This window comes from Vicugna pacos, chromosome 5 (assembly GCF_048564905.1).
Source record: "Vicugna pacos chromosome 5, VicPac4, whole genome shotgun sequence".
Taxonomy (NCBI): Eukaryota; Metazoa; Chordata; class Mammalia; order Artiodactyla; family Camelidae; genus Vicugna; species Vicugna pacos.
Genome location: NC_132991.1, coordinates 87,954,591 through 87,969,989, shown reverse-complemented (window position 1 = coordinate 87,969,989; position 15,399 = coordinate 87,954,591). Strand labels below are relative to the sequence as shown.

At 41.7% G+C, this 15,399-nt stretch overlaps 1 protein-coding gene across 3 annotated transcripts in view; it reads left to right on the top strand.

The window, feature by feature from the left end:
- DNER (delta/notch like EGF repeat containing) overlaps nt 1–15,399 on the top strand; it is a 263,556-nt gene that overhangs the window by 219,989 nt on the left and 28,168 nt on the right. For all 3 annotated transcript variants that reach the window (XM_072961804.1, XM_072961805.1, XM_072961806.1), the window contains one exon: nt 7,665–7,787. In XM_072961804.1, the coding sequence (XP_072817905.1) occupies nt 7,665–7,787 (123 nt within the window). The remainder of the gene's footprint in view (nt 1–7,664; nt 7,788–15,399) is intronic.

Sequence of the window (15,399 nt, the reverse complement as noted above, 5' to 3'; positions counted from 1 at the left end):
TTTTTCATTATAGGCTACTACAAGATAGGAATACAGTTCCCTGTGCTATACGGAAGATTTTTTTAATCTATTTTATTTATAGTTGTTAGTATTTGCAAATCTCAAACTCCCAATTTATCCCTTCCCACCTCCTTAAATGGTTTTTGAAGCAGAATGCTAACTACTTGTATGGACATAAGTCAGAGTAGGGGCTGGTTGGTTTTGTGCCATATATTTCATATGCCCTTATTATGGTTTCTTAGGATGGCTGTTCCTCGTGTTTTTAAAAAGTCTCTTCTTCTAATAAGACTGGATTTTTCCTCTGTGAGAATTGCTTTCATCTCCTTCCCCTCCACCTAAAAAAAAATACCCTTAATAAAGTCAGACTTTTCCTAATGTCACCAGTTCTAGGGTCAAGTGTTAGACACAGAGCACAGTTGTCATCTCCCTTGGTCATCAGCAACATGGTAACAAGGTTTGGGGTTGTGATACTGCAAACAAGGTACCCATAAAGCATCTCTATTACCCCTTCTTAGCTACTTACACAAGTAATGTATTTTCCATTGTGGAAAATTAGAAAACTTGAATAGTCATATTTAAAATCCAAAAAAAGGAATCTCTCGATTTTCTCATCCAACAAAAGCCACTGTCATTTTTGGAATATATTTTTCCCGAGCATCTTTATTGATATTTGTACAAATCAGACATTTGTAAGAAAAAAGGACAATGTCCTGTGTTTATGCGTGCAAAGGACATTTTACCCTATGATCACGCTTTCCTGTGTGAGTAACCCAACTTACCTACCGTGACGGAGCATCTTGCATATTCACCAGCCTGTGCCCTGAAGAAAGACGAGAACAGACAGTTGCTAGAGAGAAAACACAGTTTGGGATCAAAGACTGAGCAGTGAGTCAAAGGTTTATTGTCAAGCAGGAAACGGAATCGAGCACAGAGGTTAGTATCAAGGAATGAGGCTGATGAAGGGTAAATGAGTAGGTTGTTAAAAAGCCAAACAGGAAAAGAGTATGTTTCATATACAGGACAAGCCAGGTGTTTGCGCTCCTGGCTGGTGAGCGCTGGGCTGGCTGATCAGGCACCGTGGAAGTGCAGAGCTGGGCTGCTGGTGTTGTTACGGGAAGCGGTCTTTGCTGCCCATGTGACGCAATGATTCAGGATAATGGCGCCCTTCAGGGTCACGTGGCTCTGTCCTTTGCTGCATACTCAAGGCAGGGCATCTATTTCAGAATTAAAGTACCCCATGTTGTCTTTTAAAATCAGGTTTGCTTTGAGGTCCACAGTGGGGTGACCACATACCACATTTATTAGATTCTTACTATGTGCCACACACTGTGGTTGGCGCCTTCCTTGGGTTACTGACCTCATGTTCAGTGCCAAGGGCGTGTCCCCCTGAGGGTGCGGGGCAGCAGCCCCTCCTTTCATAAGTGACCTCTGGTGCCACAAATGCCCCTGGGTTACTTTGATGGCATCGAGCAGTGATACCTGGATGGCCCGGAGCTCTCCGCCTATATACACTCTCAACACTAGGGGTTACAGAAGAGTTTAGAGAAAAGAAAATGATGTCAAATACATTTTATCTGAATAAAGGATAACTTGAGAAGCAAGAATTCTACAGTGTCCCATTGCTTCTAAACTCATTGCACGAACAGTCAGAGCTGGCTCGCCATAGTCCATTCTCTCAGAAGCCCAGGGAGGGAGGTGGAAATTTGTAGATGGCCCAATAACATAAATGTTAGGGAGGCTGGAGAATCTAAAGCTTTAACTTAGCCTCTGTCTGTAGTCCTTTCCTATGGAAGGTTTATAGGAACCACAACAGTGGAAACATGGACTGATTGGGGTCTTTTCACATCTGTTTTCCCTCTGGCCCAGGCGCCCTCGATCACAGACTGACTCCTCGGTTCTGCCCTCCGACCCTTGTTCTCGATGAATTCACTCTCACTCTTCACAACAATGGTTTCGAACCTACACATCTTTAAATCTCCTCAAGTTGCAATCATGTTATAAAAAGGATCTAGGACAGTGGTTCTCAAGAGGGGGGTTTATCCTCCAGGGGACATGTGGCAATATCCGGAGGTGTTTCTGTTTGTCACAGCTGGGGAGGGGTGGTGCTACAGGAAACTGCTGGGTAGAGGCCAGGGAGGCCGCTCAGCCTCCTAATGATACACAGGACAGCTCCCGACCGTAAAGAATGACCTGATCCAAAATGCTGACAGTGTCACGGTGGAGAAATCTTGATTCTGGGTGTTTTGGACTGAGTTATTCCCCCCCCCCAGCAATTCAGATGCTGAAGCTCTAACCCTACAATGTAACTGTATTTGGAGATAGGGCCTTTAAAGAGGTAATTAAGGTTCAATGAGGTTATAAGAATGGAGCTCTAATTCGATATGACTGATGTCGTATGACCATATGAGATGAGGAAGAGACACCAGGGAGGCACATGCTCAGAGAAAAGACCATGGGAGGACATAGTGGGAAGGTGGCCGCCTGCAAGCCAAGGACAGAGGCCTCAGGAGACACCAAACTTGCTGACACCTTGATCCAGGACTCCCAGCCCCCAGAACTGTAAGGGAATACATGTCTGTTGCTTGAGTCACCTGGTCTGCAGTGTTTTGTTAGGGCAGCCCTAGCAGACTGATAGGCTAAGTGATGTATTTTGAGGACGACCTGGGAAAGTAGGAAGAACATATAGGGTTGACTGTGTGGCCTTAGCAAGTTTCTTTACTTCTCTGACTCTTAATTCCTCATCTTTAAATTTGGGCTAGTCATGCTCATCATTTTGGGTTGTCATGACAGTTAAACTCCTTGTGGATGGAGACCTTGCCGTTCACTTCTGCAGTCACAGTCTCTGGAAGCTTCCGGCACATCATAGACACATCCTGACGATGTGCTGGTTCAATTAGTGGTACTCTGGGTACTGATTCAACAGCTCTTACCTGAGCACGATTTCCATACCAGAGACGGCAGGTACAGCCCTGCGCTCTGCAGTCACAGCCTCTGCCTTCAGGCTTACATTCTAGGGGAGGAAGAGAAATACTCATCAGTAAATAACAAAGTTAATATGACTTCAGGTCGTTATAAGTGTTGTGATGGAAATCAATTGGCTCTTGTAATGAGTAACTGGTGAGGGAAGCTTCTTTGGATAGTGTTTTTGGAAAATTGTCCAAAGAACTGATTTTTATTTTGTTTTGTTTGCTGATACAGGGGTGTTTATGGGTGACTTAAATTCCCCAAGATCTATTGGTCGTATGAAGCGATATTCCAAAATGGCGACCAACTCTTAGTACAGTCTTCTCTTACTTTACCTAGAGTATCAAGTACATATATGTGTCAGAATATATGTGTTCCAGGAAGACTCAGTATATCTTAGAAACTGTGGTACATGTAAAGCAGTTAGGTTCTAGGCCTGGAAAGCTGTAAACAGGGTTTTCACCTGCGTGAATGTCCAGTGGGCTGGTCCAGAGCTGTGAAGGATGCCAGGCCATTGTTTGTCGTGCAGGGGAATCTCAGACATTGTGAGATGTTTAATATCTCTGGCCCCCACCCACCAAATTCTACTAGAGTCCTCCAATCATTGTGATAAGCAACCCCTCCCCCTCCCACTCCCCAGTTTTCAAAATACCCTCTAAAGGGTTAACCAACCCCCGCGGTTTCCTGTCCTCTCTTGGCTTCCATGACTGCACTGCTTGGGATTTCCCTCCACCTTCCCCCATCCCTGCCCAGGGTCCTGATCTGGCTGCTTGCTCTCCACCTGCCCATCCAGGTAGATCCGACCTTGGTTGCTTCTTTTTTCCTCTCCACGTTCTTCTTTGATGAAAACTGCAGCATCGCTTTTAGGCACCTAATTCCCAAAGTGCTGTTTCTATGCTATTCAAGCCTGTTTTTCCAACTGCCACGTGTACATGACTAAGCAAGCCACAAGTTAAACATGTTCAAATTCTAACTGGTCAGGTTCCTCTAAACCCTGTGATTCCTTTGGTCATACCTGTTGTATTAACAGCAGCATCATCCTCTCCCCCAGCCTAGACATGGCTGCCGTCTTCACCTCTTTTTCTCATTTCTCACATCCAGCTGGTTGCTGTGTTCTCTCAAATCTAGGGAAGTGCTTGGAGTAAATATTCAAGATCAAGTCATGCAAAGATCAGAGCGCTGGTGAAGATCAGCTGGAAGGGGCCACTCCAATCCTACCCTTCTGATCTCCAGCTTTATTTAAGAAAAATTCTTTGGACTTAGCTTAATTTTTCTAGACCCTGGGCACACTGCCCTGAGCTAATTTGTTTGCCCGAATTAATTACCAGCAGGGGGTGGCAGTCTCATGTTCACAGAAGCCTTCTGCTTTGGAAGAGATGCATTTTTCTTCAAACAGTCCAATTTAAGTTCTTTGGCAGGTGTAAAGGGTGTCTTGACATTTCCATAGACATTTAAATGTTACCATCTCTTAAGGAAACAATTTTAGAATATGAAGCCTTTTATTTTTTTCCCCCCAAGGAAGAAAAACATCACCAGCTTAATTATCTCTGTAAAATAACTTCCTTGTTTGCTTTTCACGTGGCTAGTGGAAGAAGATAATGATATTGTTTTCAAAAAACAAAAACAATTATGGAAGATTTCCAGAATTTGCTTTTGATTTTTGTCTGTATCGATAACACCACAGTTCCAAGGTCAGAGATGCTGGTAGGGTTATATATCATCCTCCCAGGTTGATTTTTGAAAGCTCTGCTGGGAGGGCAAATACTTCTGAAAAGATGCTGCTGGTGATCATTGCTCCACACTGAGAAGAAGCCAAAAGCCAAGAGACTTCACTCTACATATATATTTCAAAAATTGTGATAAAAATCATATAACATGAAATATATTCTGTTAATAAATTTTAAGTGGACAGTACAGTATCTCTAACAATATGCCCATTGTCATACAGTGGGTCTCTGGAACGTCTTCATTTGGCATAACTGAAACTCTCTATCCATTGAACGGAAACTCTCCATCTCCTCCACTCCTGAAGCCACCATTCTATTCTGCTCCTATGAGTCTGACTGCTTCAGATACGTCACATAAGTGGAATTGCAAAGTATTTGTCCTTCTGTGATGGGCTTATTTCACTCAGCTCATGGCCTCAAGGTTCATCCATGTTATAGCATGTGACAGGATTTCCTTCTTTCTAAAGACTGAGTAATATTCCATTGTATGTGTAAATCATATCACAACTTCTTTATCCACCATCTGCTGGTGGCCCTTTCCATTATTTCTACCTCTTGGCTATTGTGAATCATGCCACAGTAAACATGGGAATGCCGATATCTCTGCAAGGTCTTATTTCACATTCTCTTGGATCCCAGATCTCTATAATCCCAGAAGTGGGATTATAGATCGTAAGATAATTCTATTTTTAGTTTTTGAGGAATCTCTGTGCTTTGTTTCCCGCAGCAACTAGAACCTTGTGCATTCCCACTAATAGTATATGAGGGTGCCAATTTTTCCATTTCCTCGACAACACTTGTTATTTAAAAAAAAATAATAGCCATCTGAACAGGTGTGAAGTGATAATTTTGATTTGCATTTCCCTGATGATTAGTGATGCTGAACATCTTTTTGTGTACCTGTTGACCATTTATATGATCTTGCACCATTCACAGAAAACAACACAACTGAAGACTTAAACCCAAAATCTGAAACTAAAAAACTTCTGAAAGGAGACATTAGGGAAAACCTTCATAACATCGATCTTGGCAATGATTTCTGAGATATGACACCAAAAGCATAGGCAACAAAAGCAAAAGTAAAGTGGGACTATATCAAACCAAAAAGCTTCTGCACAGCAAAGGAAGTGCTCAACAGAGTAAAAGGCAACCTTCAGGATGGGGGAAAATGTTTGCAAACCATGTTTTTGATAAGCAGTTAATATCCAAAACTCCTGTAAAAAAGATTTTCTGCTGAATGTAGACCAGGAGTCAGCAAACTTGTTCTGTAATGGGTCAGATGGGAAAGATTTTGGACTCTTCAAGTCATATGGTCTCTATTGCAACAATCTACTGTCATAGTACAAAAGTAGCCGTACATAGTACATAAATGGATGAGTGTGGTTGTGTCCCAATAAAACTTTATTTATAAAAGTAGACTGGGATGGATTTAGCCTGTGGACCACAGTTTGGTGATACCTGATCTTGAGCAAGATTTCTCCACCTGACTGTATTAACATTTTAGAGGGTAGGTTTTTTGTTGTGGGGAGCTATTCTGTGCGTTGTAGGATATTTCACAGCACTAAATGCTGGGAGCAACCACTTCTCCTTCACCATAATTGTGATAACCCAAAATGTCTCCAAACATCGCCAGATATCTTCTAGGGGGCAAACTTGCTGTTAGCTGAGAACCTCTGATCTAGATGACTGAAATAATCTGATGAAGGGTGATAGGGAATATTTCCATAAAACTAGAAAAAGGATGAAGAATTGAAATCCCCAGTGTATTTGTCTTGGGATGGTCGAGGTCCCCTCCGAGGGGCTACTGTCCCTGCCTCAACGTGGAAAGCAGTTCAGAAACAACTGAAATGGCAACATGCTTGAAAAGTGCTCTGTGAATAATGCAAATATGAGCTTAACCTACTTTTGTGATAGGCACCAGAAACAGAACAGTTCAACACATTAGCATGTCCTAATGGGACTTTCTGAGCTGGAGAGCTGGCTCTGGGCTGGACAGGCTGGCTCTGCGCTGAAAAGGCTGGAAAAGAGCAAGTAGTTCCAGTTCCCGCTTGAGCAAACGTTTATTTTTTCTGCTTATCTAAATTCAGAACCAACACAGGCAGGGTGAGTTCTGAGAGCGCTCACATGTTTCTCATTGTTTGGACAGGGCCAGACAAAAATGGCCCGGTTTCCCTGCAAATTGGCAGTAACACATGTTTTTGAAAGTTAGAAACAGCCTAACATCCGTGCGTGCATCTCAAAGAATGTTGTCTTCTTGTCCTTTAGAATAAACACCTGTTTTGCAAAAAGGAGAGCAGACGCCATCTTTGTTGAGCAGTTGTTGGTTTCTCTTGCTTCATTGCTTTCGTTATATTTTTAATAATTAAAAAGTTTAAGCACATTTAAAAATATTATGATTTAGATAATTGTCATTTTAAATAAACAGACAAACAAAAAAACTGCACATTTCATCGAGAATTTCAGATAAACCTTTTTAGCTGAGTTTCTTTTCTGACTTGAAAAACAAAGGAAATCATTGATCCTTTCCTTCTTTGATAAAATTCTCTCTAGTTAGATGTATTTTTCTAGTGGATTGGAGGGGATATGGGGTCCACATCCTTGAAAGGAGCTGTTCCTGCCATGCTGTAAGTCCTGTTTCTATTGCTGTCTCCTGTGACCACAGCAGATGCACTCAGTAACTCACGTCTCCCAGTCCCCAGTACCACTGGACATGACATCATAATGGGACCGCCTGGTGGATCAATGAGGTCACTTCTTTTATACTTGGGATCATGAAAAGGGGTGATAAGAACAGATTGTTCATAACCTTCCTGGAAGTGCACATTTCAGTGTACCCCAAGAGACCCATCTCCTTCAATCCCGTCTGTCTGGGCGTTATTTTCCAGTGAATACCCAGCTGCTTCCTTGCAGGCTGGTCCAGTGTGGGTTTAAATGGTACCAGTCTGACCGCAGACCTCTGTCTCTGTCCCTCAGGCTACCATGGCCTCTACTGCGAGGAGGAATACAACGAGTGCCTCTCCACCCCGTGCCTGAACGCTGCCACCTGCAGGGACCTCGTCAATGGCTACGAGTGCGTGTGCCTGGCGGAGTACAAAGGTGAGCACCCCCGGGCCGTCTGGTGCCGGATTGGCTCTGAATGACGTCATGGATTTCTCAGCCTCTGATTGGAGCATGAAACTGTTTAGAATAAGAATCAAACGCTGGCAGTGGGATGATTTCTGGGGCCGAGGAGAACAGTTTGCAAGTCTCAGGTTTCCTCTCTATGAACTGAAAAAAAGTCTCTCTCCTGCCTTTCCTTCTTCTCGTATCCTCACCCTCTTCTCCGTCGAATGTGTAAAAAGCTGGCGATAGAAGGTGATTTTAAGCGGACTGTCAGACACAGTGGGAGGACACGGCCATGGGGGAGGAAGGTGTCTGCTCTGTGGCGCTTGCTGGGCGAGGAGAGGATGCTGTGCTTTTTGGTGGAGGAGGCAGGTGGAGTCTCACATGTTGGCCAGAGAGTTAATTGTCATTAAATGAGTCATTAAACGGGAGGGAAATGTGAGTTCATTTGAGTGGACATGTGTCAAAGTCACTCTGGGGAAAGAGCCGACATGGAAGGAGTATTTACAATGTTCAGACCCTGTTCTAAGACCTTATGTGCATGAACTAATGCAAAAGGCCTCACGATAACCCAAGGGGCAGCGTGTTAGCCTTCGGGAGCCCGGCCAGCGTGGTCTGGAAAGCCCTTCCGTCTGCCTCCCCAGCAGGCTCATTGGTGTGACTTCACTGGAGCCCCGACCCCCTCAGATGGCACTAGGCCAGAGAGCCTGTTCCTAAGCCAAGACTTCAGGGCTGGGTTTAGATTTTTGTAATACTTCTGAGGACTCTATTTATAGCCATTTCACTTAACCTCTTGCTCTCACCACCACTTACTTGATACCATCCATCTGCTGGTGACCTCATGTTGTAGCCGACATTGCTTCTCTTTGGATGGACCCACGTTTATTTAGAGACCTTTCTGGTGAGCCTCGAGGTTTTGCAGGGCACACAGATAAACTTAATCTAGGCCCTGGATGGAAGGGCTGAGGCTGGGCCAGGTCTTTGCTTTTGTTCAGCAGATCTGTCGCTTCTCATGGAGTAGGATGTCCATTTAGATAGAGCTGAACTCCACCAGCTCCCACAAGGATGGATGTGCTGGCTTCACCACATGGATTTCAATTCTAGGCTGATCAGGGCATTGAGAAATAGGGAGTCTGCTAAGTCGGGAAAGAAGAATAAAGGAGCAATGACTTAGGAGACCTAAGTAGTCATCCTGATAGTGCCACTAGCTTATAGAAGACCCTGGATGAAACTCTTCAACTGACCTGTCTTTATTTTGTCTGTTTAAAGAAAGGGCAGTCATGCTTATGAAGAGATTTTGAGATTCTTCAATGACAGAATGAATAGTGGTAGATATGCTTCAAAAATTTAAATTCTATTTAAATTTAAATAATGGAATCACTCTGCTGTACATCAGAAATTAATGCAATGTTATAAACAGATTATACTGCAGTTAAAGAATTCATTCCAAGATTCTTTAGTTTATGATGGATCTTATGAAGTCAATTTCGCCTTGATAAATGACAAAATTATTAATGAGGTAAGCTCTGAATATGCCTCTTACGTTCCTGTCTTTGGTCACCCTTGGTCATGTGATCGTGACCAAGAAATAGGAAATGAAATTGTATATGATGACCCACTAGTGACGCCACAAATTCATGGACTGTGATCCCAGCCTTTTCACCTTCTTCCTCCATTTTTCTCAGTGGGTATTCCCAAATTTTGCCACTTCTCTCAAGCTCTGTATTAAATCACTCACTTGTAGACTGTAACTGGCTTTACTTCCATCTTCATGGAATGAAAGAGAGGTTATCATTTGCAAACATTTTCAAATTTATCGAATTTTCCACATCCCACGGCAGTGGTTCTCAAACTTGAGTATGCGTCAGAGTCTGCAGGTAGGCTTGTTAAAACAGTCAAGGAGGGAGAAAAATCTAGGAAGTAAAAACAAAACTGCAACAAAAGCCAACAACTCTAAGCACTCAAGAGGGAAAGTGAAAAAATAATATATACTACTCAAAATTGAGTTTCGATCTGGAAAAGCAAAAGGTGAAACTACGTTGTGATAAAGGTAAAAATATGAGGAAATGGAAACTGAGTGAAAAGACACAAAATGTGGAGAAAAGATCCAAGAGATACGTTTCATCCAAATGATGGACGGTGGGGAAGAGAAAGGAACACGTGAAAATAAAATCAGGATCAACTAGCTACTAGAAGGAGAAGTCTATGAGATGAAGATTGAAGTTTTCAAGTAGAATGGGCTTACAGAAGGCCAGGGGACTGAAGAAGAAGAGGAGACACAGTCTGAGATTTCCTGGTAGAATTTCCAAATTCTAGCAAGAATGCAGAGAATATTTTTTACAAGATTCTTTTTTTTAAATTAGATTTATTTATTTATCTTTTTTTTTTTTTAATGGAGGTACTGGGGATTGAACCTAGGACCTTGTACATGCTAAATACACACTCAACCACTGGGCTATACCTCCCCCTTAACAAGATTCTTCATAGAGAGTTCAGGTTATACACAAAAAAAAGAATCCAATCAGCACTGAATTGCTCTTCTCTGTAATGAAGCTGAACAACAGTGAAGAGTGCTTTAGACTTTTCAGTGAACAACTCTGGTAGTTAAAGCTTCATTTGTATTGAAGAGCTGAAGAAAGACACTTTGAGCATTTAAGGATACAGGAAACATAACACCATGTGCCCTCTCTAGGAAACTTATTTTATAAAGTATTTTCGTCAAATTGGAACTAAATCAGAACAAAAATAGCCAGATAGGGGAAGGTAGGGAAGAGGATGGAGAGGGTTAAGCAGGTGTCTTTAAGTGCAGGGATAAACCTAAATAGATAATTAATGTGGTTGTGAATGCTGATTTAATGGTGAAGAAAACTATCTTGAAAAAGTAGGCATATTTACTGTTTTAATGATCATTGCTGCACAATGAATTATTGTAAGATAGGGACTTGAAGCAACGTCTTTTTATTGTCTAACAGCTTCCTAGGTCCAGGCATAGATAATGGATTCCCTGGTTAAGGTCTGGAATCCAAGGCTGGAATCAAGGTGTTGGCTGGACTGAGCTCTCACCTGAGGCTCAGATAGGGAAGAATCAGCTTCCAAGTCTCCCCAAGTTGTTGACGGAATTCGTATCCTTGTGGCTGTAGAATTCTTGACAGTCTACTTCTTGAAACCCAGCAATGATGAGAGAGCACCTCTTTAAAGGTCTCACCTGGTTAGGTCAGGCCCACCTACAGTTAACTCAAAGTCAACTGATTAGAGACTTTAACTGCATCTTCAAAATCTCTTAAACTTTGCCAAACGCTGTTGGTTAGAAGCTCACACTCAGTGGGAGGGAATTATACAAGGGAGTGACTCATTGCGAGTCACCCTAGGGTATGCCATTATATTTGTTCTTAAGGAAAAATTTAAATGATCAAACTTAAATTTCATGTTATTTTAACCAAACCCATGAGTTGGAGGGTATGGGAAGGATTGGAAGGCATACAAGTGTATTAAAGATCTCATCCCAGTGGGCAGGTAAAGTGATTGTTTCATTTTGATATATACTTATAGAGAGCTTTACGTTAGGGTTTAAATAAGACTGCTGAAGATGGGAGTGTAAACTCTAGCAAAGTAGCAATAAGTGATAGAACTTCTAAACTAAGAGTGATGGGCAGACGTTGAGAGGTAGGATAGAAGGGATTAACCCTCCCATCCAGAGGAAGAGTGAAGGAGGGGATGAGAGCCGTCACAAGATTTGGAATTTCTGGTGACAAACATTAGAAGGAAAATACTCCAATTTTTAATTATGAAAATAATGTAGCAACAATAAAAATTTAGAGATAAGAAAATTTGATAGCTCACAGCTGTACAACAGACTGTAAGAGCAATCATAATCTGTATTATTTCCATTTTCTTTTAATATCCATGTTTGTATAGTTACAATTGATTATACCTGCCAGTCTGTATCATTCTTCTCATACTTAACATTATTTATGTTTGGTTTAGAGATTGTTAGAAACTTTTAGTTCAATTTTAAATGGCTATGTAATGTTCCCATGGGGTAACATTTATGCATTCCTTTGTTGTATCTGATGTGAGGCCACTATAAATAATTCTGGAATGAACACCTTTATTCATATAGTTTTCATAGTTTTGGGGGGTGGGTAGGGTCTCAGAAAGAAGATCATTGGGTTATGAGTTTCATCACATTGTACCTAATTGTTCATTTTTAAAGTCTGCAGAAATTTATAATTGAAAAGATGAAAACTTTTTCTTTGTTGGCTAGAATTATTTCCTCTGTGTAACCAGTGAACAAGAATTTCTGGGTATTTTGTGTACATGGTTCTTCTCAAGTACTGTGATAGACAGAAAAATGGATAAGTCAGGATTTCTTCTTTTATCAGGCTCTTATTTAACCAGAAGAGCAGACTGAGACTGGCCCACACAAGGAATCGTGAGGCTAAGGTCGGGATGTCAATTGTAATTTCTGAAGTGACTTGGAGAGGTTGAGCTCTGCAAGGTTGAAATCCTGGGAAAGTTTTCACGGAGGAAAGCAGTTTGAGTAAAATAAGGTGATGTCTTAGAGTAAATATGAAGTTCAGAGAACACTTCGGGTTAATTTTCTTTACCTGACTTAATTTTCCTGGAGGTAAAATAATGGTCTTTCAGTCTTTAAACATTAATCACGACCAAATTGTGATGACAACAAAGATTTACAATTGGCACAAGACTCTTTGAATTTTTACTCATTTTAATTCTAAAATTGACTGCTCTAAAGAGCCCCGTTGGAATAAAGATCTTTTCAGAAATATAGCCCCTCTATCCCTTAATATAAAAAGTATGAATTTTTATTAGTTTTGACTGAATTACAGTTTATTTTTGCCTGAGACTAAACAGCACTTTCGTCATAGTGCGTGTCCCGTCCTTTGCCAACGGGTGATGCGTGTGTCATTCCCCAGACTTGGTTTGAAGTGCGGACCTGGTTTTTCCTGACAAAATAGGGTGTTTCTGAGGCAGATTTGGAATGGCTTCTCAGTCTGCTGGCAGTCCTACCTGCGTGTCAGCCAAAGTACACAGCCTGTCGCCCCTCCTGAAAGAACAGGATCCTGGTGATACACCACCATTTCTTCCACGTGGTGAGATATGGCTCTGCTCTAAAGGACCTCAGACAGCTGTGGGGGATCAGACAGGAGAATAGATAAGTTATGATTTAACACCATAAACTCTGCCATGATGGGAATCCCAATGTGCTCTCAACGCACGGCGGCAGAATGGAGTTCTCTTAGGAAGGTCAGTTTCAACTTTCAGAGAAAGAACATCAGATGGTTTGGCAGAAAGAACATCCCAGGGGCAGAGCAGGTTGGGGGAGAGGGCAAAAGAAGAAAGGACACAGGATGCCCAACACTCAAAATTGGGATGCAGACAGGTGGAGCCCAGGGGGCCCGAGGAGGAGAGTCGGCGTGGGCGCTCCCTCGGCACCTCAGTGGTGTTCACAGCTGTCTCTTCTCTACATTTCAGATTTCTAGCTCAGAGCTATTCAGTTCTAATCAGCAAGCTGAGCAACATGACAAATATATTTTTTTACAAAGGGATTAGCAAGGCTTAGCGTATAGAAACATGAGTAAGCAAAGTGCTCACTGGGGACTTTCGAGCCCACCTTGCTTCATAGTCACCGTGTTGCTGGGAAGATTAGCTTTGGACCGCTCTTGCTGCCAGAAACCTCTCAGTGAATCTCAAGTGGCTGAATGTCCTATCTTTTGAAAAAGAGAAATAACAAAGGATAAAATTATTGCTTCAAAAACATCCAAAAGATTGAAATGGCTTATTATCTTGGGTGTTTTCATCAAATCTGTCTTACTGAAGGCTTTTTAGGTTAAGATGCTTGCATACTTAGTCTAGAATGTGCTTTTCAGCCTTATTGGAAGAATATGGTAATTTGTGTGCTAGTGTATTAGTTACACTAATATTGTAAAGTTAGGTTGGTAAATGTATTACTAGAAACCCAGGAAAGATCTTCCTTGATTACTTTTACTTTAGGTCCAATGGATTTTTTTTTTTTTCAGACATCTCTGAACCTTGGTTGTGGCTGTATTTCCCATTACAAATTGAAAGTCTTTTTTGTCACCTGGTTCCCATCAATCAGCCTCCTGGGAACTTGTAAATAGTGAATCCTTTTGGGTTTTTTGTTCACACCTTTATTATAGTATGATTCCTGTGTGGTAAGCTACACATATTTCAAATGTACAATTTGATGAATTTTGATAGGTGTATACACCCATGAAACCACTACCACAATCAAGATAGCTAGCATTTCCATCACTCCTTAAAGGTGCAGATTTCAAACTACCAATTTTTCCTTTCCCACCCCACACTTTACCACCTGATAAACATGTTTGTTCTCTATGTCTTTGAGTCTGCTTCTGTTTTTTATATGAGTTTGTGTCCTTTTTCTTTTAGATTCCACATATAAACAATATCATATGGCATTTTTCTTTCTCTTTCTGGCTTACTTCACTTAGAATGACATTCTCCAGGTCTATCAGTGTTGCTGCAAATGGCATTATTTTATCCTTTTTAAAGGCTGAATAGTATTCCATTGTGTGTATATATGTGTGTGTGTGTGTGTGTGTATGTAAACCACATCTACTTTATCCAGTTATCTGTTGATGGACATTTGGGTTGTTTCCACATCTTGGCCATTGTAAATAGTGCTGCTGTGAACATTGGGGTACAAGTGAATCCTTGTTTTTTTGATAAATGCTTTGAAGCTGAAAAGGCTCTTTTGCATTGTATTCTTTCAGTTCAGCCTGTGCTACGTGGGGATCAGTGGGAAAATGGAAACAGAGACTTCTGGGTGAAGAGGCTGTGCACACTCCAGTGAAGAACAATGACCAGTTTATGCAGATAATTACTTTAATCGTCAAATGAGTTTGAGCTTGAATATTACCCTGAGTCCTGGGTGTGTTAAGGCTGTTGAGTCCTGGAGGCTCCATCAAGTCACGGAGACAGAGGGAGCCAGGACATGGGTTGGGGCAGGGAGCACCTCCCACCAGGCATGAGGCAGGGGCGTTGCGGGGGGTGGTCAACTGGGGAGACGTAAAGCAAAGATCTGAAGACCGCTTAAGAAAAGTATCTGGCAGAATACTGTTTGTAGGTTGGCTATGAAGGGCAAAGAATAAAAAGAAACGAAAACCCATCCGTTGTAAAATGCTTTAGCAGGCTCAGCTAAATCACTGGTGTGACTACAGATGGCTAGTTCTGTTTCTATTTTCTCTTGCATTTTTCCCCTCCTTTTGAGCATTGAAAGTTGAAAAAGAAAGGAGAGGGAAAAAAATCCCAGCAAGAATCATTTCAGTGACAAAAGGGTGAGTCACCGCGTGTGGCAGTCCTTTGGACAATATGAGTGAAGTCAGGAGGTGGAAATTAAGTAAATATCATCCTGTCCTTATTTACTTTATGCTTATTTTTTCTTGAGGCTGTCGGAAAGGGAGAGCTTATCATTATATACATTCTTACACAGAACGTAATTTATCTTTTTCTCCAAAGGGTGGGAGATGAGAGAGCGAGATTAGTTTATTCATCCTTCTCAACACTCCGCTGAACCACCACCAGAAATCCAAATCCTTTC